We start from the raw sequence: 23569 nt of genomic DNA, 5'->3' as shown, positions 1-23569 counted from the left end.
GTGAGAAAGTCCAACGGGGTGAAGTTCGTGTCTTGCATGTGCCATCCCGATACCAGATTGCAGATATTTTTACTAAAGGTCTGCCTAAGATTTTATTTGATGATTTTCGGGCCAGTCTCAGCGTTTGCAAAGCTCCCGTTTCGACTGCGGAGGTGTGATAGATTATGGAAATAATCTTTATATTAGGCATATAAAATAATATCATAGATTATGGAAATAATCTTTATATTATGAATATAAAATAATATCGTTATTATATTATTAGTTTCCTTATTAATCTTTTATAATGTATATATATTTGATATTTCCCTAATGTAAAGATCAAGAAGATTAAACAAGATTCTCCCTATTCTTTCAAGGATATCACAATTTTTATCTTCCTCGTCCTTCCATGACATATATTCTTAATAAATTGGGCTAGCATGTTCCGTACCACCTCACTAGAAGGCAACGGAAACTGGATCAATTTGTCATTTCCTTCATACTGTTTGATTGGATACCTGCATAAGAAGATCATGAAAGACAATTAAATCAAGTGTAAAAACTAACATTGTAAAAGGATAGTTGGATCAACTGTACCATTCTTTAGTTGAGCATTTTATGTGAATTGAGTAATTACATTTTATAAGTTATTCTTAGTGATTTAATTAATACTAATCCGTCTCCTATAAGAACATCACCATATTTGAAAAAAATACTTAGTTTTATGTAATAATTTTTTATTTTTTTTAGAGACAATGAGTTTATCAAACTAAATATTGTGCACTTATAAGGGAGCAAAGTAATGGATATTTCCACTTATAAGTTATAATGCATTAAATAGAAAGTAAATGACTATAAATTATACTAACTTCCTACATTAAAAATAAATATTTATAAAAAGTTAAATAAATAAAATTAATTCAATTTTTAATCATATGAACTTAAATATTATATTTAAAAGTTATTTTATTTTTGTGTATTAATATATATTTTTTTAAACAGTTAAATAATTTGACATTATTTTTACCTTTTAGCAAAAACAAAATAAATTATCATTCCACATTTAAAATTCAATATCATTTTCTCGTGAAATATTAATCAAAATGAAGTCTAATACAAATTATGCAATAAGTTAAATATAAAAAAACAAGCACTTTCATGGACCTTGAACCCTCATAATTTGTACCACGAAGAATTTGTCACAACTTCTAGTCATCGATTTGATAACACTCAAAATACAACAAAAATTCAATAGAAAATTCAAAAGGCCATAATTCTGAAAGTATCTTCGGCAGTTTAATAGAAAATTCAATGGCCATAATTCTATTCAAGAGTCCAAATTGGAGCACTTTCATGATTTGGGACTTGAAATTCGAAATCCTCCATTTGAAGTTTGAGCTTGTAAAAAAGATTAGGTCGGCTTGATTCAGCAATCAAGCCCTAAGAAAAATTCAAATCTTTAATAACCAAACCATAAGATGATAAGAGGAAGGGTTTCCATCAATTTCGGCCATGACGACTTCAAAGTTGTCTTTTCCTATTCTTTCAAAAGGAGCTCTTCAATGATGTAGCTTGGAATTGTTAGGGAATGAATGACCCATCTACTATAAGGGTCTATTCGAATTGTAATTAGGAATTGGAATTGACAATTATAATTATTATTGAAATTCTAATTCTAATTATAATTTACATTTAATTATAATTGAGTTAATATGTTTGAAAAAATTATAAAATTATAATTTAATTCCAATTTTTATATTTGAAATTAATATAATAATTTTTTTTTGAATATATATTAAGATATTTGTTTGACATAACATTTTTTTTTAGAATGTTAGGTTTCGCAAACACATTTAATCAGGCGCAGAACTTGTCGTCCGACAGGTTCGACCTCAGAGATATCCACCACCTCTTGTTGCCGGTAGGCTAGAAGAGAGGATGACATAACATATTATATATTATGATATATTATATGTTATATATTATGATATATTATATGTCAAGAAGTTTTGTGAGATCAATTCTCAATAAAAATAAATAAAAAAGTTATTGATTAAAATATTAACTTCCTAAACTAAAACAAATATCAGTTTCCTTTCATCTTTTCTTTAACGGGGTCGCCTCAAAATCATCGTCATACTAAGTTTTTTCAGTCTGGATCTCTTGAAAATGCGATTCTCATGTCGGTTTATTCTAAGGGACTACCTGCGCCCTAACTGAACACTTAGCCGCTTTCCTCCCCTGGCTTGGTCGTTCCCGACACATTTCGAGCTTATATCGCTAACTTTGTTCGTTCCTTAACCTTAGAGCTGTTGAGTGCCATCACTACCCAATCAGTATTTTCTCCGGCATTGGCTGTCACATAATCTTTCAGGTGAAATGGTAGAGGATTTAATGTTCCAAATAAAATATCAATCCGACGGGTTAAATTCTTAAATTCAATAAATATATAAATATATTAATATATATATATATATATATTATATAACTTACTAAAATTTTTAAAAAAACATTGATTCGACATTTTAAATTTCTAAATTAAAAATAATATTATCGGTTAACACGTTTTTGTAAATGACAAAATATTTTTGTTTAGAAAATATAGAAAAAAATAAACATTTAAAATTAAAATTTTAAACTAAAAAAATGGTGGCATTGAGAATTACAACAACATAATTGTTTGAATTTTATTGAAATTCTAATTCCAATTTTAATTCTTAATTTTAAATCTTAAATGATCTACCAAACTTAAAAATTAGAATTACACCCCACTTCAATTCTTAATCTTAAATAGTTTAAGAAAATAAGGAATTAAAATTACACTCTCAATTACAATTACAATTACAATTACAATTACAATTACAACTACAACTACAACTACAACTACAACTACAACTACAACTACAACTACAACTACAACTACAATTATAATATTAATATTTCAATTTCAATTCCATATTCATGGTTATCAAAGACACCCAAATTGGTAATTTTGATATTTATTTTTAAATTTTCAACGAAGAATTCATTTCGAGATAAAATTTCTTTGATCAAATTTTATATAACACCAAAATAACGTTCACTTTAGCCAATTAATTGAAGAAAACACTTAGGGTATGTGTAGACTCTTTCATTTTACTCCCAATTTATAATTTAAATTTGGGCTCATTTTTAATAAAATTAAACTATCATAAACAAGTCAAACAAGTTAAAACAAGTTAAAACGAATTTAAAACGAATTATATACTATCTATTTAATTTGTTTGTTGTGTTTTGTTTTGTAAGTAAAAAATGGAATAACAACTCATAAAACAGAGCCAAGAAAAAATCACACTCAGATCCCAAAAGGAATATGCCAAACAAGACACTAAGGATTGTTGCTCTCCTTCTTCTCTGAATGGCATCTTTGCAAGCAAGAAAATGGTCTTCTTTTGGAAAGAGTCATAAAGCTCATTTGTTTTCAGAACTTATAAAAGGGAAATGATCAAAGTCAATGTGATCATTTCCTCTAGTGTCTTGCTCGAAACTAGGGATCAAGGAAACAAGATCGGTCTATTGTACTTTCGCGAGATTTTCTGGAAATTGAGAAATTGAGGTAGTGGCGTGTTCGACTCGAGGGGAGGCTGCCTTTAATAAGTCTTTGACATCATAGAGAGAATGAGGACGAAGGTAGAGAAAAGAGGAGAGTAAAAGAAAAACGTGATTGTTGTGTTCGGGGAGTTGGCGGATTTTGGGTGTTTGAAGTTATAAGCATTTGTTCGTGGTGGTGGGATCGATTGGAGCCTCTAATTCCCAGACCCATTTACAAACTTTGTTTATCTATTCCATGCCTATTTACATGTATCATATTTGAGATTTAATAATTTTTCTACATTGTAGAATGACGAACTTAGACGAATGCCCTAAAAACAGAATGATACAAGCCTAGTCACATGTTTAAGTTTGGATAAAAACTTTAGGTATATGCCCTAGGATTTGATAAATAATAATGTGTAAAATAATATTATTTTAGATGATCAAAAGTTTAAAATAGAGATCACCCATTGATGGGAATGTAAGACATAACGTTGATGCCCTTTCTCACATGTAACCACGCATCGAACTAAGAATAAAATCTATAAAATGTGTTTAAACACGCGTATTATTTTTCTTTTCTAATTTTTTAGGAGTAAATTATGCGATGACTCTAAAAAAAGTAAATCTAGTCTAAATCAATGATTCTAAATACACTCTGGTGAAGCCTACTATCTTTGTTCCTCGTCTCACTTAAAAGGAATGTGAGTTATGGGGCATGCCTATCGAGTATCGAAAATCCCTTTTCAGAAAGGGTCGATTTCTAGCGTTACAACTTTTCTGGAGACTCTAATGGGGACAATAATCGGTACTTAGCTTGAAATAAACTTTTAGTCATTCTTAAGAATAATATTTTACACCTTCACCAAAAAAATCTAAAAAGTAAAAAACTCAAAAGAAAAAAAAATAAGTAAAGGCGAAAAAGGATACATCCACCAACTTTGTCTTTCTCTGTGCATTTGTTTCAATCTTTGGCACAACACCCTATTGTTTTGAGATATTACATGATGATGTGCGTTGTGCGACGTCATATATACACATATATTATTATGTGCAAAGATTATCCAATGAAAAATTACGATCAGTTCTAAATGCTTGAGTGATGTTCTATGAGCTTTGACATGGGTCTTAAGATCGATCCCTACTTCCAAATTTTGCGTGTTTTCCTTCTAGAGATAACGCTAAGACGGGGGAGAAATTCTCAATTGAGGGAATGATCTCTTACATCAATGGCTTTGCTTGACATTTCAGGGGTTTAACATTCTCTTATGATTTAATTAAACAAAAAACTTATAACACTATTATTCATCGATCGCCACATCAAAGGTTTGATTACAAGCCTACTAAACTTATGTAAATACATGTATTCATATAGTTAGATAGACTCCTACGAATACATTCTGAATTAAAAAACATAGTGTTTGCATGTCTTTGGATAATCCATTACCGAAATAGAGGTTTAAACCACGAGAGATTCAAACTAGACGAGATGTCATCTTTCGAGGACGATGCCTTAGCCATGAATATAATTATCAACCTCAAGTCATATGTCTCATATTTTTTCCAAGTGGAGTGAAACAAAACTATGCTGATCTCGATTAGAAATATTTGACCTTTATGACTAAGTCTACAAGAGGCATCCAAGACAAACAAGAATAGGTGAAATGTCAAATGATGATGAAATAAGGAGCTCAAAAAAAATTGGTTCCATTTACATATCCTTTCCTTTTTTACTTTGTAATGTACTTTTCAAAACATGTGTGAATTTGTAAGGTGAGGACAAGTGATGAAGGTTCATAACGATTCTTATGCTTATGACTAACCCCCACATTTGATACTTCATTTTAAATAAAAATGACGAGTTGGAAAGTGTGTGCCTATTTTCATTTAAGAACACATATATGCATAAATGACGATACAGGTTATAATGTGATTGATGTGATTTCTCTTCTTAACTATATTTCTAGATTTACAATTTTTCATGATGAACCAAAAACGAGATCTATTGATTGAAAGCATAAAAAACACATAGTTGATTAGGCTTCACTTCACAACATTAATATTTCATATAGACATTGAAGGGTCGTTCCTCCAAAAGATGCATTCATGACATTTTGTATCTCCTTTTCTTCGAGATAAGGACGATCATGTCATCTAGACAAAGATATTTCTCGATCCACACAATGATTATGGAAATGCAAGGAAGAGAATGAATATCGTTTCCTCAAAGTCCTATACATTGGTATGGTCAATAAAATAGACGTAAACTAATTTTATCATTTTGAAAAATCTTTGAATTTATTCAAATAAAAGGAGTAACTAGAAAAGTTAACCACATGATAATGGAAGAATGCATTATGGATATACAAACATACAAAAATTGTTAACTCGATGTAAAAAATCGAGAGATGATAAATTCCATTGATGGGAGGCCTATTATAGTTTTTGATGGATCTATGAACAACTTCATATGTATAAACGATGACATATTGAAGCAACTCAAGTATGTAAAGATGTTAATGATGAATACGTGATTCATGATGAACACGCCTTTTCATCAACTTCCAATTCATGACATAATCTCTCGATTATAACCCATACCTTCAGATCCTAAGAGCTCGGTTAAAGATCAAACATAAGGACGAGAATGAACATCACTCCTCAAATGTCTTATATATTAGTATGATCAACAAACTTAAAGAGACCACTTCTTGTCCTTTTGAAGAATATTTGATTCCATTATAACAAAATAGAGTAGCTAGAACAATTGACAATGTAAATAGAACGATACATGTCGTTAAAATGGAGAGATGATGCACTCCATCAATGTGAAGCCTATTATAATTTTGGCGTAGCTCTAATGAGTTATCATATGGCATCTTAGAGCAGCTCGAGCACGTGAGGATGTCCGATATAGATATGAAGTTGACGATGATTGTGCTCATTCATTAATCTTCAGACTAGGACATGATCTCTCGATCATAAACAATGACTCCAAGTCTTGAGACCACGACTAAAGCTTAGAGCCTAGGACTATTCTTGTGGAAGAAGTATCCCAACATCTACTCAAGCTAGTGAGTCAAACATCTAAAATAATCACGGAAGACGGTGAAGTATCTCCTGAAAAACCCAAGAACAAAAATTAGGACATTATTTTTTGATCATAGAGAATGATTTTAGGTCTCAAGACCGTGCCTAGAGCTTAGCCTCCATAACGATTCTTGTGGAAGAAGAATCTCAACGTCCACTCGAGCTAGCTAGTCAAACATCAAAAGTAAATCATAGAAGACAGTGAATAATCTCTTGACCAACCTGAACATAAAATCCCTTCCCATACTTGATTGATAGTACACTTAAAAGTCTTAGAATACCATGAATGAAAATTTTGGAAACGATTGACCCTTCGTAGGATTGGTTTACATATGCATACATTAACACCATTTACATTAAAAATATGAGCATCAACAAACATAAAAAAAATTTATAACGACATCAACAAGAATAAAATCCTAGATTTACACTATGGGCACTAAAAAATGATGAATAAAAAACAACAAAAGAAAGTAGAAAAGAAAAATCACCAAATTAAAACTCTAGTTTTCATGCTAATGAGTTTTATAATAAAATAATATCCTAGTTCACTAGGGAATTTTAAAAAATGGAAAAATAAAAACACGAACAAAAGAAATATTATTTCATGACCACGAAATACGTAATGACCATATTCACTAGGCCCGATCATAATTATCATTTTTCTTTTAAATGTGAAAAATAAGTAAGACAATGATCCTTATTTAAATAAACAAATCCTTATGTCAAGACTAGGGGCATTATTCGAAAATGCGAATAAATGTCTAATATTAAGAGAAAAGAAAAATAAATACATAAATAAAGAAAAATAAAGAGCAACAACAAATAAAATTAGGTTGAGATCAAACTCTTCTCGTATTCTAACAAGCCTTAGGTTTCTTTTTGGACAAAGAACCTAAAGTTCGTACATCAAAGATTTTCGTACGTAAAGAGATTCGCTCTCATCCTCTTGATTATGCATGAGAATATTGCTATCAAAGGTTCCATATATCCGAATGTTAAAGTCCAAGACATGTCTAATTAAAATGTGTCTTTCATCTTCATATACGTTCACACACAATTGATTCGAGAAGGTGTGACAATTTCAAGGTATTGACCAGACAAGAAGATCAATCCAAGCCATTTTGACAAACGTTTAAATTTTAGAAACCAAGTGAGAAGGATTATGAGTCCAAATCTTACAATAGGAGATGACAAAAATAACACGATAAACCAAATTAGAAGATATAGAATCTTCATATGCAACCCTTCAAAACTGAAAAATGAAAAAATGGAAATGAGTAGTCATCTTCCTATTCAAGTATTATGTTGTATAAGACGTTTATCCCTAATGACGCATAGAGAATCACAAAAAAACTAAATAATGGTGGCACATAAGATGTTCATCATCATCGATAGCACTTTGTAAGTCATCTAACAAATATATATAATACAAATAATAATAATACAAATAATAATAATAATAAAAATTAATAACCAATGTAATTCGACTATCCACGATAACACAATATAATTTCTCAACCCTATAAGAAGTCAAAGACTACCCAAGTAAACACAATAGAGGATAACATCGCCTGCCCGACAAATCAGATTCACAGATGCAACCCTCCTATAATGAAAAAGAATAATAATAATAAAGAGGAGTGGTTGTCTTTTAGATGCAAATTACTTCATACTCGATGTGATGTAAGACACCTATGACCAAATGCATAAGTAATCTAACCAAAAAAGGAAATAAATAAATCACATGGTCATGAAATATGAGTCATCTACTGTCAATAGCGCATTCTAAATTATTTTAAAAAACAAATAAATCTCTAATTCATACTAGGGAGAAAATAACAAAAAATTTAATAATACTCTAGTTCACGCTAAGTGAATTTCAATATAAAATCGATATTTATGCACCTCGAATTACGTTTCAACCCGAGTTCACTTTTAACAGAATATGTAGACAGGCCCGATTATAATATTTTCTTTCCAAAAATGTGAAGAAATGTCGCTAAGATCTCTTTCTATAAAAAAAGAGAAAAGAAAAAAATGGATAATAAGAAATGAGTACAAGTCAAGATGAGAGTCTTCTTTCAATGATCATTTAAAAAAGAACTCAATGATATCTCGACGATTCGAGCAAAAGATATCCAATTGCATATTTTCATGTACTCACGACTAATTCGAAAAAAAGTAAGCTTATGAAAAAAGATCAAAATTTAAACTTAAACCACGTGATTAATGATAATTTATTTGTTTCTCAAAATGATTTAAAAACAAATGGAGGATGACTCAAAATTCGAAGCTTAAGAAAAATGAATGAGCCAACGTAATCATCAAGGTTGAGACAATGAAATTATCATTGGGCTTTCATCTACACTCTCGTCTTTATTGTCCAAAGATAATAACGCAAGTGTATCGATTATGTCAAATATACTCATGCTACTAAAAAGAGTTTCTCTCATGGTTGAGATATTGAAATCACCATCAATGACTCTCTTAGACTATTATTTTGATTGCTAAAAGAAAGAGCATTAGTGTATAGATTTAATCAGATATATCGACTCGCTAAAAATAATAATAATACTCAAAGTGGATGAGATATTGAAATTACCACTCGATGTCATTTAGACTCACGTCTAAAATTTCCCAAAGGCAACACAAGTGTATTGATTATATCAGATAGTATCCCAAGTATAAAAAGAAATCTCTCAAACGAGAGTTACGAAGAAATCTTTCCAAAAAAAGAAAAAAATAATGAAGGAAGTGGAATAACATTTCGAAGCACGTGACACAAAACAAAATTTTGATTTAAGAAGTTAGTAATGATGCTTGGGTAGAAAAATTCTTTTACAAAAAAAACATCTTTCAAAATAATCGCGAGAACACAGATTCGAATGCATAATTTATTATTTTTGCGTTGAAAGAAAAATATAAGGAAAATTTACCTTCTTTTGAAACGGTCAAAAAAATGACACTCAAAGTGAGAATCTGAACATGTTTTAATCTGGGATTCATTCTAAAACGATAAAGATCAAGCCACATATTAACTCGCAATAAAAAAAGAAGAAACAAAGAAATGTGAAAAAAAACATAGACGCTAAGGGCATTTCCAAAAAAAAACCTAAGTCACTAAGGAAATTTTCAAACAAAATAAATGAAGCGTCGAAGTTTTCAAACAAAAAAGAAAAACACGAAATAATGATGAAAAATACTTTCTCGAAAAAAAACAAAGTGATAATGACACGAAAATTATAAAATTAAACAAGCTAAAATGATGAAACGGTTCAAGACAACCTCTTTAGGATTATTCCATTTATGTTCCCTATTTCTTGGCATTTATGAGGTGTCTTTGTAAAAAAAGCTCCACCGAGGCATGAAATAATTGCAAAGATTAAGTAGTAAGTCTCTCACAGTGCAAGTGATGCAACCCAAACTACAGTTGTGTGATTAGGCGTCTAAGTCCCCAAACTACGCAATCACAAGACTAAAAAATTGTACAGACGTCAATCTACTAAGCTGACGCAAACATCTAGTTATCTCACAAATTATGTACGTAACTATGACTAATTAGACCACATACAACTCAAACTAATTAGATACGAACTCGGGACTATGATTGTGATGTCAAGATGATGTAGTCGCCCACCTAATTCATTAAAGTTTGGGCCACTTGAAGTAAATGTTGATGTTTGCGTTACACCACCCAATTTTGTTTTGGGGTGTAGAAACAATATTTTTGATGAAAAATACCATTTTGCTTGAAAAAATTACAATTAGTGATTTAAAAACTCACTACCATTATCAGACCTAATAATTTTAATTCAAATTTTAAATTATGTCTTAATTATGGCATGAAAATGAATTAAAACTTGTTTGATTGTATCTTTAATTTTAATCATATAGGTCCATGTAAATCTACTGAAATCGTTGACTATTGTAAATATATATACACAACAATCAATAATAAGAGATATTTCTTTCTAAGTATTCCAAATATCTATATGTATCATTTTAAAACTTTTACAGTTTTAGAAATATTAGAATTAAAATGTAAATTTTTTCATCTTTAAAATTAGACAGACAAATCTTTTTGTTGTTTATGAAGAATAGTTTGACTTAATTTCTTCTGATATTATACCATTCAAAACTATAGATTGCGTGACTGAAATCTGTATTTTCCGATTCTTACAGCAGCACTGAAACTCCGGTCATTTGGGTAACTCGAATCGTCTTCTCTGACTAATTTACAAGATCTCAATCCCTCGTTAACACGTCATGATGGTTTTGTTCTTCAAGCGGTTGGCTAGAGCAGCGCCAATGGCATTCAACCTCTCAATCAAACGTTGCTCCGCCACTAAACCTTAAGGACTCGCCGACGAACATTGATGATCGGACTGGAAAGAAAGAAGTATCAGGTTTAGGTTTTAGTATAACTGTATAAGCAGTGGCGGACCTACAAGGGGGGCCTTGGGGGGCCCGGGCCTCCCCCAACCTTAAGATAAATTATTTTTTATATATATGTTTGACAAATAAGTCTTAGTCCAGTTGGTTTGGTAACCAAACTCTAAAGATGAGGTCAGGTGATCAAACCCTGGCCTCACCTTTAATTTATTTTAACATATAATAATAATAGTGTTTCCTCACCTTTAATTTATTTTAACATATAATAATAATAGTGTTTACTATTTTAAATAAAAATTAATATTAATAAACAAGTTAAAATAGTTAGGCTGAAATCTATTAAATTAGATTTTCATATTTTTTTTATATAGTTAATTTTTTTATGAGTTTGTTTTTGTGTTACATTTGATGAAAAAATTATTGGGAATTACAAGTGAGTTGTCACTTTGCCTACAAAGAGGAGAGCAAAATATAGTTCAAGCCATGTCATTGATTTCGAGTTCGAAAAATCAATTACAAAAATTTAGAGAAGATGGATGACATGATATTTTGGACCAAGTTAACAGTTTTTGTCAATTACACTCGATCTTAATATTTTATATGAATAAACATATGATAATTGATAGCAATGATAGACGGAGAAGAAAAGGGGAACTCATCACTAATCTTCATCATTATCGTGTGAAAATCTTTTGTCAGGTATAATAAAAATTATTTCTTATCTATTAATAGTTATTATTTCTTATTTATTAATAGTTATTATTTATTATTTAATGTTAGGTTGTTGACTTGATTATGCAATAAATGAATAATCGTTTTTCAGAATTTAATACAGAATTATTTGGCTGCATATCATGTCTTCCTCCCAGAAATTCATTCTCCCAATTTGATATTCGTAAACTCATTCGTCTTGCCAAACTTTATACCAAAAATTTCACAAGCAGTGATTATTTATTTTTGGAACAACAACTTCAGGCTTACTTATTTAATTTGCGGGATGATCCTCAATTTTCTTAAATTGAAGACTTGAGAATTCTTGCTCAAAAATTGATTGCAACAGAAAAACATATAGTCTTTCCATTGGTTTATCGATTGATAGAGTTGGCTTTAGTTTTATCAGTTGCAACTGCATCCGTTGAAAGAGTTTTTTTTTCTGCAATGAAGACCGTGAAGACTGATTTGCGTAATCGAATGGGAGATGAATAGATGAATGATAGTTTAGTTGTATATGTTGAGAAAGATATTTTCTCAACAATTGAAAATGAGCCAAATATTGTAATATTTTCAACAAATAGAATCTCGTAAAATAAATTTGTCTTCTTTTGAACCGACTCATGAACAAGAATAATTTAGTGATTGTGTTTATTAGTATTTTGTAATTGTGTTTGTTAGTATTTTTATGTAATTATCGAGTAAAATTTTAATTAGAAAATGTATTTAATTGATCACCAAAAAATGCTACGTTACTATATATTTGGCCCCCCCGAGAAAACATTTCTGGGTCCGCCACTGTGTATAAGCATAATAGTTCTAGCGACTGAGTAAAAGAGAGAAGAAGAAATGAAAAAAAAAAATAAGGACAAAGGGTTATTTCACTGGACTAAAAGGTCATTTTTTCAAAATTTACTAGGGTTAGGTCATTTTTGAAATTTTGACTATTTTTAAAATTATCAAGGTTATATCATTTTTGAAATTTTGACTATTTTTAGGATTATTTCATCAATTTTTCTATACTTTATGATTAATTTTATATAAATATTTTTCTTTTTATATTGTATAATAATCTATATATATTAAAATAAAAATAAAATAAAATAAAATGAGGGTGCAGTGGGATGAACCAACATGTGGTTGATAATATGATTAATGCATTACTTAAATATAAAAAATATTAAAAATATTGTTGTCCGATTAACTATATTTAAATAAATTGGAGTTTATTTAAAAAATATTAATGAATGATTTTACACGAGTGAATGTTTATTTTTGTTTTTAAATAAAAAGATTTAATTAATAATATTAATATATAACAATAAAAGATAATTTTAAAGAAATAAAGGTATTTTAATGAATTAGTTAATTAATGTAATGGAAGAAAAAGTGGATAAAGTAATGTTATTGATTAAGATTGTTACAATAATATATTAAATTACTTTTTTTTTTTATTCTTTTCACAATCAAACATAAAATTTATAGCATAACAAAGACAAAGTTTAAAATACTTTTTTATTCCTACTAATATTTTTAATATAATATTACCAATTAAAAACAAAATATGTATATGAATTAAGAACTAAATACAACAATATCTTATATAGTCATGTTCAAGTGAAGGAGAACAGCCTCAACACCACCAACCCGTCACCGCGCTGCTTTCCTCTTCTTAGGTTCCTCCTCTTAATCAATTCAAAACCACTTCTAAACACCTTTAGACCCGGGTAATACAAATAATGTAATTGCATAGGGCCTCACATTTTAGGGTCCCAAATTTTATATTTTTATATAATATTATTAGTTATATATTATAAAATATCTATTTTATTTTATAATATTATATTTATTTTCTTTAAGTTAATTTTTTCTCTATATATAATAATATATTTTTTTCTCACTCAATATTATATAATAATATATATTATTTCTTTCTTTTTATATTATATATAATATATTAATATATTAATTTTTTCTCTCTCCATATTATATCTAATATAATAATATATTAAATTTTTGTCCATCTTTAATATTAGTTTTTTTTTAATCATAAATCTATTACTGGAAAAATCATTTTTTAGGTTACATTTTAATATTTTTAAATTTATTTGTTCTTAATCTTATGTTTATCTTCATAATCTCTTATCATTTTAAAATATCAATCATGTTTTTTCATTATAAAACAACATACATAATATATTATAAATATTATCAAAAGAGGTTACAAAATCACCAAAAGCATAACCACAAGTATTTTTTCATTTTTTTTAATAAATGATCTAGTTATATATTTAATTTGTATATTTAATATGTTTTTGATAAAATGTACAACTATTATATTTATTTTAATTTTGGGGTCCATAAAATTTGAATTTGCATTGGGCCTCCCAACTCTCGGGACCGACCCTAATCGGGATGCATTCTCATGTGGATAGTAGATACATTGCATATACAGCACATGAGAACTCTCAATCTGGAGCTAACCGGGTTGCCTATATATATATAAAAAAAACGTTAACAATAAAAATGAGTGAAAAATAAAATTTCCAAAATTATAATCATTAATTTTTTCTTAATTTATCGTTTAAATGTTAATTAAGGAGCATATATATATATATTATTACCTCTATCATTTGATGTAGTCTCGAATATGTACTAAGTTTCAATAATTTCTCATGAAAAATGGATGTGTCCGGACAACTCACGAACATACTACACCTTGGATCGAGCAACAAAACCATGATACATCTAATACTAACAATGTGAAATTTGAGAATTGACGAGAGAATTACACCGCTGTGAAATAGGTGGAGGCGTGCAATGCTCAATTGTGTTTAGCTTAATCTAAACAAGTATTTATAGATAATATTAGGGTTTCATTCTTAATACGTGCATAATCTTAATTCGGCCCAACTCTAAGCGCATGGGCTTTTTCAACCCAAATTTTGTGAGTAAAATTTCATTTGTTTTCATGTTTAGTTAAAAAAGAGATATATCTATCCAGAGTATCTAATAAGTCTAAGTCTAACAATTTTTTTATTAACTATCAAACCTTTATATATATTAGTCTTTTACAAATAATAATAAGAGTAGTTAAAGATAAATTGTATAAATCTAATTCTTAACATCTAACTCATAATTATTCATTATATTGTGCTAATTTTTGCAATCTTCATTTTACCTAATTCACATTTTTTTCTTTTAAAATTTATTATCTGAAAAAAATATTCACTAGGTTTATTCTATTGAGTTAGAATATAGTACAAAGTGTTAATTTAGGTCTCGTTCGAATTTTGGTTATTGTAATAATCTAGAGGGGAAAAATAAATAATGATAGGTGATAATTTTGAAAAAACGAGAATATTTTTGATAAAATTATTTAAAAGGTATTGATATATAATAAAAAAAACTCAAATTATTGTAGAGTTCTAATTTTTTTTGTTTTTTTATTTACTTTTATGTTGATCTTTTAATTATGTAATGATATTTTTTTTCAATCATTCCAATGATATATCAATAAAAAAAAAAACTCAAATTACATATCTTAAAAATATAATTTAAATAATTTAAATGAAAATAGTCTTACTCAACAAATCAAATGTTTTAAGTTAGATTTTTATTAAAAAAAACTCCAAGTTGAAATGAAAGAATTATGGTGTTAATATTTTCTTTTAAATTTTTTTTTAATTAAACCATAATAAATATCATTTATTGGGGTTGAGCGGTAAGTTTTATGCCTGATTTATATTAGAGATAATGAAATGATGTAATAATAACCGAGAGATAAAATGAAGGATGAGATTGATAAAATAAAAAGATTAAAAATATTAGTTTTGGGTAAAAATACCCAAAAGAAAAATCAATATCAAAGTTTATTGGAAAGTTTAAATTTACTTTATATAAAAAATATTGATTATAGTGATTTAAGAAGATAATTATTTTTAAAAAATACTTTATATTTATTTTCTTGAAATAGATGATATTTTAATATGTTGGTTAAATTTAGTGATGTGATTTATAAAAAAAATGAGACAACGAATTAAGTATGTAGCCTGCAAATACACTTAACCATTTAATCCGGCGCAAGAACTTAATATTTGTAAAAGTTTATAAATTATTTTATCGATCAAATTACTAAACTACTGTTATACTAATTATTTAAGAAGGAATTATAAGCTTAGCAAAAGTGTCTCACTAAACCTATTTATCTATTGTCTCTCAATATTAATTATTTCTCTTTCTCAACTTATTATTTATTTATCTATATTCTTCTACTTATTAATTTTTAAATATATATTTATATATTTTTTATATGTTTTAAATTAATTTATTTATATATTTTTTATAATAATGATAATAATAAAAAGTGAATAAATTAAATTAATAAAATATAAATAAAAAAATAAATATAAAAAATATTAATTATTTTTTTACTCTAATTATTATTTCTCACCTCTTATTTATTAATTTTTAAATATATATTTATTTATGTTAATAATTAATTAGTTTTTTTTATGTAATTTTAAAATGAGTAATAATATAAAGAATGAATAACTAAATTAACAAAATATATATTTTATGAAAAATATATTATATTTAATAAATATATATCTTAAATTATAAATATATATATAATAATAATAATAATTTTTTATTAAACTAATTGATTTTTTTCTCTGGTTAAAATTCTCCTTTTTATATCAAATTATATTATTTTTATTCTAAATTATATTGTGTTTTTAATTTGCCTTTTAGATATAAAATTTGTGATGTCAGTGTTTTGATTATAAACTTATGAAAAAATTATTAAGTATTGATTAAGGATAATTTGTGATTAAATTATGTTGATTGATTTTTGTAAGAGTGGAGGTTTAGATGATACATTTTGAATAACATTATATTATTGATACATATATTTAATTGATATTTTATAAAAAAATTATTTCAATTGTGCAATCTATTGACATAACTTAACTAAGTAATTAATGGATATTTTATAATTAAGTACGACTAAAATTAACCACTGTTAATTTAATTTAAATAATAATTATTATTAAAAACTATTTTCCCTAAATTTATAATAGGTAGTAGAAAAATAATTAATGAGAAAAATAGGAGAAAATAATTTAAAACAATTATATTTTTTTTACTTTCTTTAAATTTTATAAATTATAAAATTAAAATTATAAATACAAATTTAATATATATCATAATAATATATAACAAATATATATATATATATGTGATTTATAAAATATAACATAATAATAATTATAAAAAGTTATTAATAATAAAACATTAAAAAGGAAAAATTATTAATTTTTTAATAATAAACAATTAAATTAATTTTTTATTAAATATGTTTTGTTTGTAAGGTGGTATGATGTCACTTATTAAATCTTTTGTCTCCCATATCATTACCCTTTATTTAATATTTTTTCTTGATAATCTTTTATCTCGTATATTTAAATGGTAAAATGGTTAATAAAATTAAAAAAAAATTAAATCTAACAAATTTTTTATTCAAAACTTAAACAAATAAAAAAAAAACTTTAATTTTTTATTTTTAAATCTAATCATAATCAAAAAAAATTTTAATTCTCTATCATCAATATAATCATTAAATTCATTTATTAAAATATTAAAATACTTTTTATTTATAAATAAATTTATTATTATTTATTAATATCTTTAAGTTTTTTATAAAAACAAAAAACATATATATATATATATATATATTCAAAATCATTGTCCATAAAAATAATGAAATTTTTTTAAAATGTTAAATAAACTGAACTTTTATCTAGTATATCTTAAATAATTTTAGCGTTCCCCATCTGAATCAATTTATACTTTTGTCCCTGCAAATACATTAGGAAGCAACCATTGAGGTAGAAAGTTACTCAAATGGAACACTTTCAAAAAATTGTTATATCATTTTATAATTCTGATTAACAAATTGACTGAAGGGATGCAAATAATTGAGTTACCTTTATGATAGTTGGATCCATTATTTGATATTATATTAAATATCACAACACTCTAATTTTCCACTAATATAAATAAATAAAAATCACATTTATAAAATTGAAATAAACAATACTCACATTTTTGTGATCGCCATTATTATCCTTTACGTCGTCAAAATTTATGGTCTGAACATGATAATGCTTTAATGGTTGTGACAGCCTAGTGATCGTCTCCTCCTCTCATTCAACGTTGTTTTCGTTATTGATATAAAAATGATAACAAATTTGATAAGAAGACATTAATTTAACTTTTTTCTCATCAAGGACGACCTCTTTCTCTTCAACTTCTTACTCTCATTTCTTGGTTAACCAACAATATCATTTCTTATCCAATAAACCTATCATATTACAAATCTCGTGACCTCACTTCTGCACTTAACAATCTCAACAGTACCAAAATCTTTTACCATCATTTTTGGAAAACTAACAATCTCATCATATCACTAACCTCGTTACCCTCACTTCTTCGTTAAACCAACAAATTCATTCATATATTTAGCCACCAAATTTTTTTGTTCTCCAATGAACATCTCAGTACTGATCTCGTGACCTCACTTCGAATATTTTGTACTTTAACCATCTCATATCATTATCGCGACCTCTTTACCCTCACTTCAGCTAACCACTAATCCAATTGACATTTCATCTCGTGACCTCACTTTTACACTTCGGTCAACCAACCATCTCAGTCACACATATAACCACCAATATTCTTTTTCTCAATGAAAAACTCTCATTACTAATATTGTGATCTCATAAACTTTCACACGTCTCTTATACCTTGTCAAACCAATCACCAAAATCTCAATTGACATCTCCATCTCGTGACCTCATATATTCATTCAAACACCTCTTATCTCTAGACAAATCAACCACCAATCCAAAACGATCTCTAATATTGTGACCTCACTCTTCATTCAATCAACATCTCATTCACATATATTTTTAATCACCAATCACAATCGACCTCTAATCTTGTCATCTTATGATCCTTTGTTACCGATCTTTTATCCTTCAAAAAACCAATCACCAATCTCAATCTTATCGACATCTTATCCCTTGAAAAATAGCCACTAATCACATCGACTTCTCATATCGTGACCTCATACTTTCACATGTTTCTAATCCCTCGATAAACCAACTAACAATCACAATTGACCTATAATCTTGAGTAAAATGATATTCAATCTTTTTATGAATAATTTTTATTTTTAGGATTAACAATTGACATATTGTAACAAAGGATCGTAAAATCACGAGATTATAGGTCAACTGATATTGGTGGTTGATTTACTAAAAGGGATAAGAGGCCGATAACAAAGGATTGTGAGATCACGAGATTAAATATTGATTGGGATTGGTGGTTGGTTTGTCGAGGGATAAGAGGTTGGTAAAAAATGATCATGAAGTTACGCAATTAAAGGTTGATTGAGATTTGGTGGTTGGTTTGTCGAATGATAAAAGGTGTGTGAAAGTGTGATTGAGATTTGTGGTTTGTTGAGGGATAAGAGGTTGATAACATTATTGTTAGTATATATAATATAATAATATTATTATATTATATAATATAATATATTATATTCTATTATAGTTTCCTTATATTGCTAATGTAACTCAAGTATAAATACTTTTACTATATTGAATAAAGATGCACACAATATTATTCTCTTTCTATCTATTCTTACATGTATCAGAGCATAGACTCTAAGGTTTATGGCCATTTAAGGTTTGTGTATTTATTTTTGAACATTGATGTTCACATTAATTCAATTTTAATGGAGAAGTCTTCCAAATTTGCATTCTCTACCGTTGCTGCTGTCACAGGTACTTCATTAGAGAACACTTTTCCCAAATTTTCTCTTACAGACATTCAATCACTCTTGCAAAAATTTCAATCAAATCATAGTACTACATCTTCTCAATTGTCATCTTCTTCAGTGTTATCTGTCACACCAGGTACTTCTACCTCATGGTTTTTTGATTCAGGATGTTGTAATCATATGACTTCTGAATCATTTTTTCTCACATCCACTAGAAAGCCTATTATTCTGTATGCTGTTCATACTGTTGATAATACTACTTTGAATGTTCAAACTATTGGTACCGCTCAAACTTCTATATTGTCCTTACCTGAAACATTTTTTGTTCCAAAACTTTCGTTAAATCTTATTTCTATTGGACAACTATGTGATCTCGGTTTTAACATAACTTTTTCGAGTAATGGTTGTGTTGTCCAAGATCCTCAAACAAATAAAATCATTGGAACGGGACGTAAGGTTGGACGATTATTTGAACTTACTTCTCTATCTCTTCCATCACAATATTTTGTTGGAGCTATCACTTCTCAAATTTGGCACTCTCGATTAGGTCACCCTTTTAAAGATCGTTTGAGTTCTTTAATTTCTAGTGGTTCTTTAGGCCCTATTAAGACTGGAACTTTTGATTGTGTTTCTTGTGAGCTCTCTAAAGGACACGCTTTACCTTTTTTTTCCTAATGATTTTAATTCCTTAGCACCTTTTGATATGATTCACTCTGATATTTGGGTCCTACACCACATAATACTATGGGTGGTTTAAAATATTATGTGATATTTATTGACGATTTTTCTCGTTATACATGGATCTATTTAATGCATAATAGGTCTGAATTGTCCTCAATTTATATTCGGTTTGCTAATATGTTCAAGACTCAATTTTCCTCCAAAATTAAAATCTTGCGCACTGATAATGCCATGGAATACAAAGAAACAAAATTCATAGAGTTTCTAGCACAAGAGGGCACAATTATTCAAAGATCTTGTCCTGAAACTTCTCAACAAAATGGTCGGACAGAGAGAAAACATAAACACATTCTTAATGTTGTTTGAGCCCTTCTCATCTCGTCTTCTTGTCCCGATAACTTTTGGGGAGAAGCAGCTTTCACAGCTGTTTATACTATCAATTGCATTTCTTCTCCTGCCATAGGTAACATCTCTCCTTTTGAACGTCTTTTTAATCGAGCTCTGAATTATCAAACTCTTAAAGTTTTTGGATGTGTTTGTTTTGTTTTATTACAACCTCATGAATACAATAAATTAGAACCTCGAATTCGATTATGTTGTTTCTTAGGTTATGGAATCGAATACAAAGGATACAGGTGTTGGGATCCATTGTCTCAACGTCTTCGTATCTCTCGTCATGTATCATTTTGGGAACATAAGATGCCTTCAACTATATCTAAATTTAGAGTCCATGAACCTCCTACTCAATTTTTTCGTGATCCTACCATACCTTTGTTTCTTGATATTTCTTGTGTAGGACCATTTAACAACTCATGCGACTCAACTCCATCTGCATTTCCTACATCGACATCTTCTCCATCTCAAAATCCGGCACATACCTCATCTGATCATATCATTCAAGAATCTTTTTGTTTTCCACCACCACCACCACCATCACCATCACCACTACCACCATTACCTTCTCTTCGTACCAATCGTGTAAGTCAACCTTTTGTTCGTCTTCGCAACTTTCATGTGTACTCAGATATTGTCTCTCTCTATGAACCTCGTACTTTTCGCGAGGCCAACTCTAACCCTTTATGGCAGCAAGCAATGGTAGAAGAATTGCAAGCACTTACCAAGACAAAAACTTGGGACTTGGTTGATTTACCTTCACATAAGTCAGTCGTTGGTTGTAAATGGGTTTTTAAAATTAAGACACGAGCAGATGGTTCGGTTGAACGATATAAAGCTCGCCTTGTTGCTAAGGGATATACTCAAGAATATGGTATTGATTATGAGGAAACGTTTGCTTCTGTCGCTCGATTGACCTCGGTTCGTAGCCTCATTGCAGTAGCTGCTAGCAAAAAGATGGCAACTATTTCAAATGGATGTAAAAAATGCATTTCTTAATGGTGAAATAACATAAGAAGTGTATATGCAACCTCCACCTGGGTATGATCATCCTCCAAATAAAGTTTGTAGACTTCGCAAAGCTCTTTATGGTCTCAAACAAGCTCCTAGGGAGTGGTTTGCCAAATTTAGCTACACCATTGGTAATCTTGGTTTCAAATCCAGCTCTTATGATCATGCATTGTTTTTGCGCAAAACAGATCAATGTTGTACCTTACTTTTACTTTATGTTGATGACATGATAATTACTGGTGATGACACAAATAGAATCCGTGATCTCAAGAATTTTCTACATCAACAATTTGAAATGAAAGATCTTGGACAATTAAGTTATTTCTTGGGACTTGAAATAGCTTCCGACAAATCCGGTTACTATTTATCACAAGCTAAGTACGCAACTGATCTCATATCTCGGGCTGGTATTACTGACACAAAAGTTGTTAGCACACCCTTTGACTCCACAGAACATTTGGCTGCTACTGATGGTACTCCACTAAGTGATGAAACACTTTATCGACAACTAGTTGGTAGTCTTATATATCTTACTGTCACTCGGCCAAATATTGCATATGATGTCCATATCGTGAGTCAATTTATGTCATCTCCTCGTACAACTCATTTCTCTGTCGTTCTTCGTATAGAGGAACTTTATTTCATGGACTATATTTTGCTCACTCTTCTCCTTTAGAGTTACGAGCATACTCTGATGCTGATTGGGCAGGTGATCCAACTGATCGTCGATCCACTACTGGTTATTGTTTCTTTCTTGGCACATCTCTCATTTCATGGAGAAGTAAGAAACAAACTGTTGTTTCTCGTTCTAGTATAGAATCTGAATATCGTGCTCTTGCAGATACTACCTCTAAGCTTCTCTGGCTACAATGGTTACTTCAAGATATGGATGTTCCTTCATCCGCTGCTATTCCACTTTTCTGTGATAATAATAGTGCAATGCAGATTGCTCATAATGATGTATTTCACAAACGTACCAAACATATAGAAATAGATTGTCATCTGACACGCCATCATGTCGTTAATGGTACCATACAATTGATTTCTATTTTCTTCACAAGCACAAATTGCTGACATCTTTACCAAATCTCATCCTCCTCAATGTTTTCAAGATTTAGTCTCCAATCTCAAGATGTTCAATGCTCTTCCACCTTGAGTTTGAGAGAGGGTGTTAGTATATATAATATAATAATATTATTATATTATATTCTATAATATATTATATTCTATTATAGTTTCTTTATATTGCTAATGTAACTCAAGTATAAATACTTTTACTATATTGAATAAAGATGCACACAATATTATTCTCTTTCTATCTATTCTTACAATTATAATTGGTGATTGGGTCACGATATTAGAGGTCGATTGAGATTGGTGGTTGATGATTGGTTTGTCGAGGGATAAGAGGTTGGTAACATTGGGAATGATGGTTGTGTCACGCGATTAGAGGTCGCTTAAAGCTTGATGCTTGATGCTTGATAAGAGGTCGATTGAGATTTGGTGGTTGGTTTGCTGATGAATAAGAAGCGTGTGAAAGTGTGATTGAGATTTGTTGTTGATTCGTCGAGGGATAAGAGGCTAATAATATTGGGAGATCATGTAGTTTGTCAAGGGATAAGAGGACGATAACAAATGATCGTGAGGTCACAAGATTAAAGATCGAGTGATTGGTGATTAAAAATATATGTGAATGAGATGTGTGAGGTTTGTCGAGGGATAAGAGGTGTCTGAAAGTGTGAGATTACGAGATGGAAAGATCAATTGAGATTTTTTGGTGGTTGGTTTGGCGAAGTGATAAAGAGACGTGTGAAAGTGTATGAGGTCACGATATTAGTATTGAGAATTTTCAATTAGGAAAAGGAATATTAGTGGTTAAATGTT

At 28.9% G+C, this 23569-nt stretch overlaps 1 protein-coding gene across 1 annotated transcript; it reads left to right on the top strand.

Annotated features, from left to right (window-relative positions):
- Positions 1-21698: 21698 nt before the first annotated feature.
- LOC124931896 (uncharacterized mitochondrial protein AtMg00810-like) lies at positions 21699-22841 on the top strand. Its single transcript, XM_047472477.1, has 3 exons — positions 21699-22308; positions 22362-22658; positions 22747-22841. Exons 1-3 carry the CDS (start codon positions 21699-21701, stop codon positions 22839-22841), a joined length of 1002 nt encoding a protein of 333 aa, XP_047328433.1.
- Positions 22842-23569: the final 728 nt, after the last annotated feature.

Source organism: Impatiens glandulifera, chromosome 1 (genome assembly GCF_907164915.1).
Source record: "Impatiens glandulifera chromosome 1, dImpGla2.1, whole genome shotgun sequence".
NCBI classification, from domain to species: Eukaryota; Viridiplantae; Streptophyta; class Magnoliopsida; order Ericales; family Balsaminaceae; genus Impatiens; species Impatiens glandulifera.
Note: the sequence above shows the minus strand (reverse complement) of the source record. Positions and strands in the feature narration are given on the sequence as shown.

Bases quoted from the DNA above. Each gene is read 5' to 3' on its own strand.
- LOC124931896 (XM_047472477.1), top strand. From the start codon at position 21,699: ATGCAACCTCCACCTGGGTATGATCATCCTCCAAATAAAGTTTGTAGA. The intron at 22,309-22,361 runs GTATAGAGGAAC...CTTCTCCTTTAG, and splicing joins TCATTTCTCTGTCGTTCTTC to AGTTACGAGCATACTCTGAT. The intron at 22,659-22,746 runs GTACCAAACATA...TTTCTTCACAAG, and splicing joins TAATGATGTATTTCACAAAC to CACAAATTGCTGACATCTTT.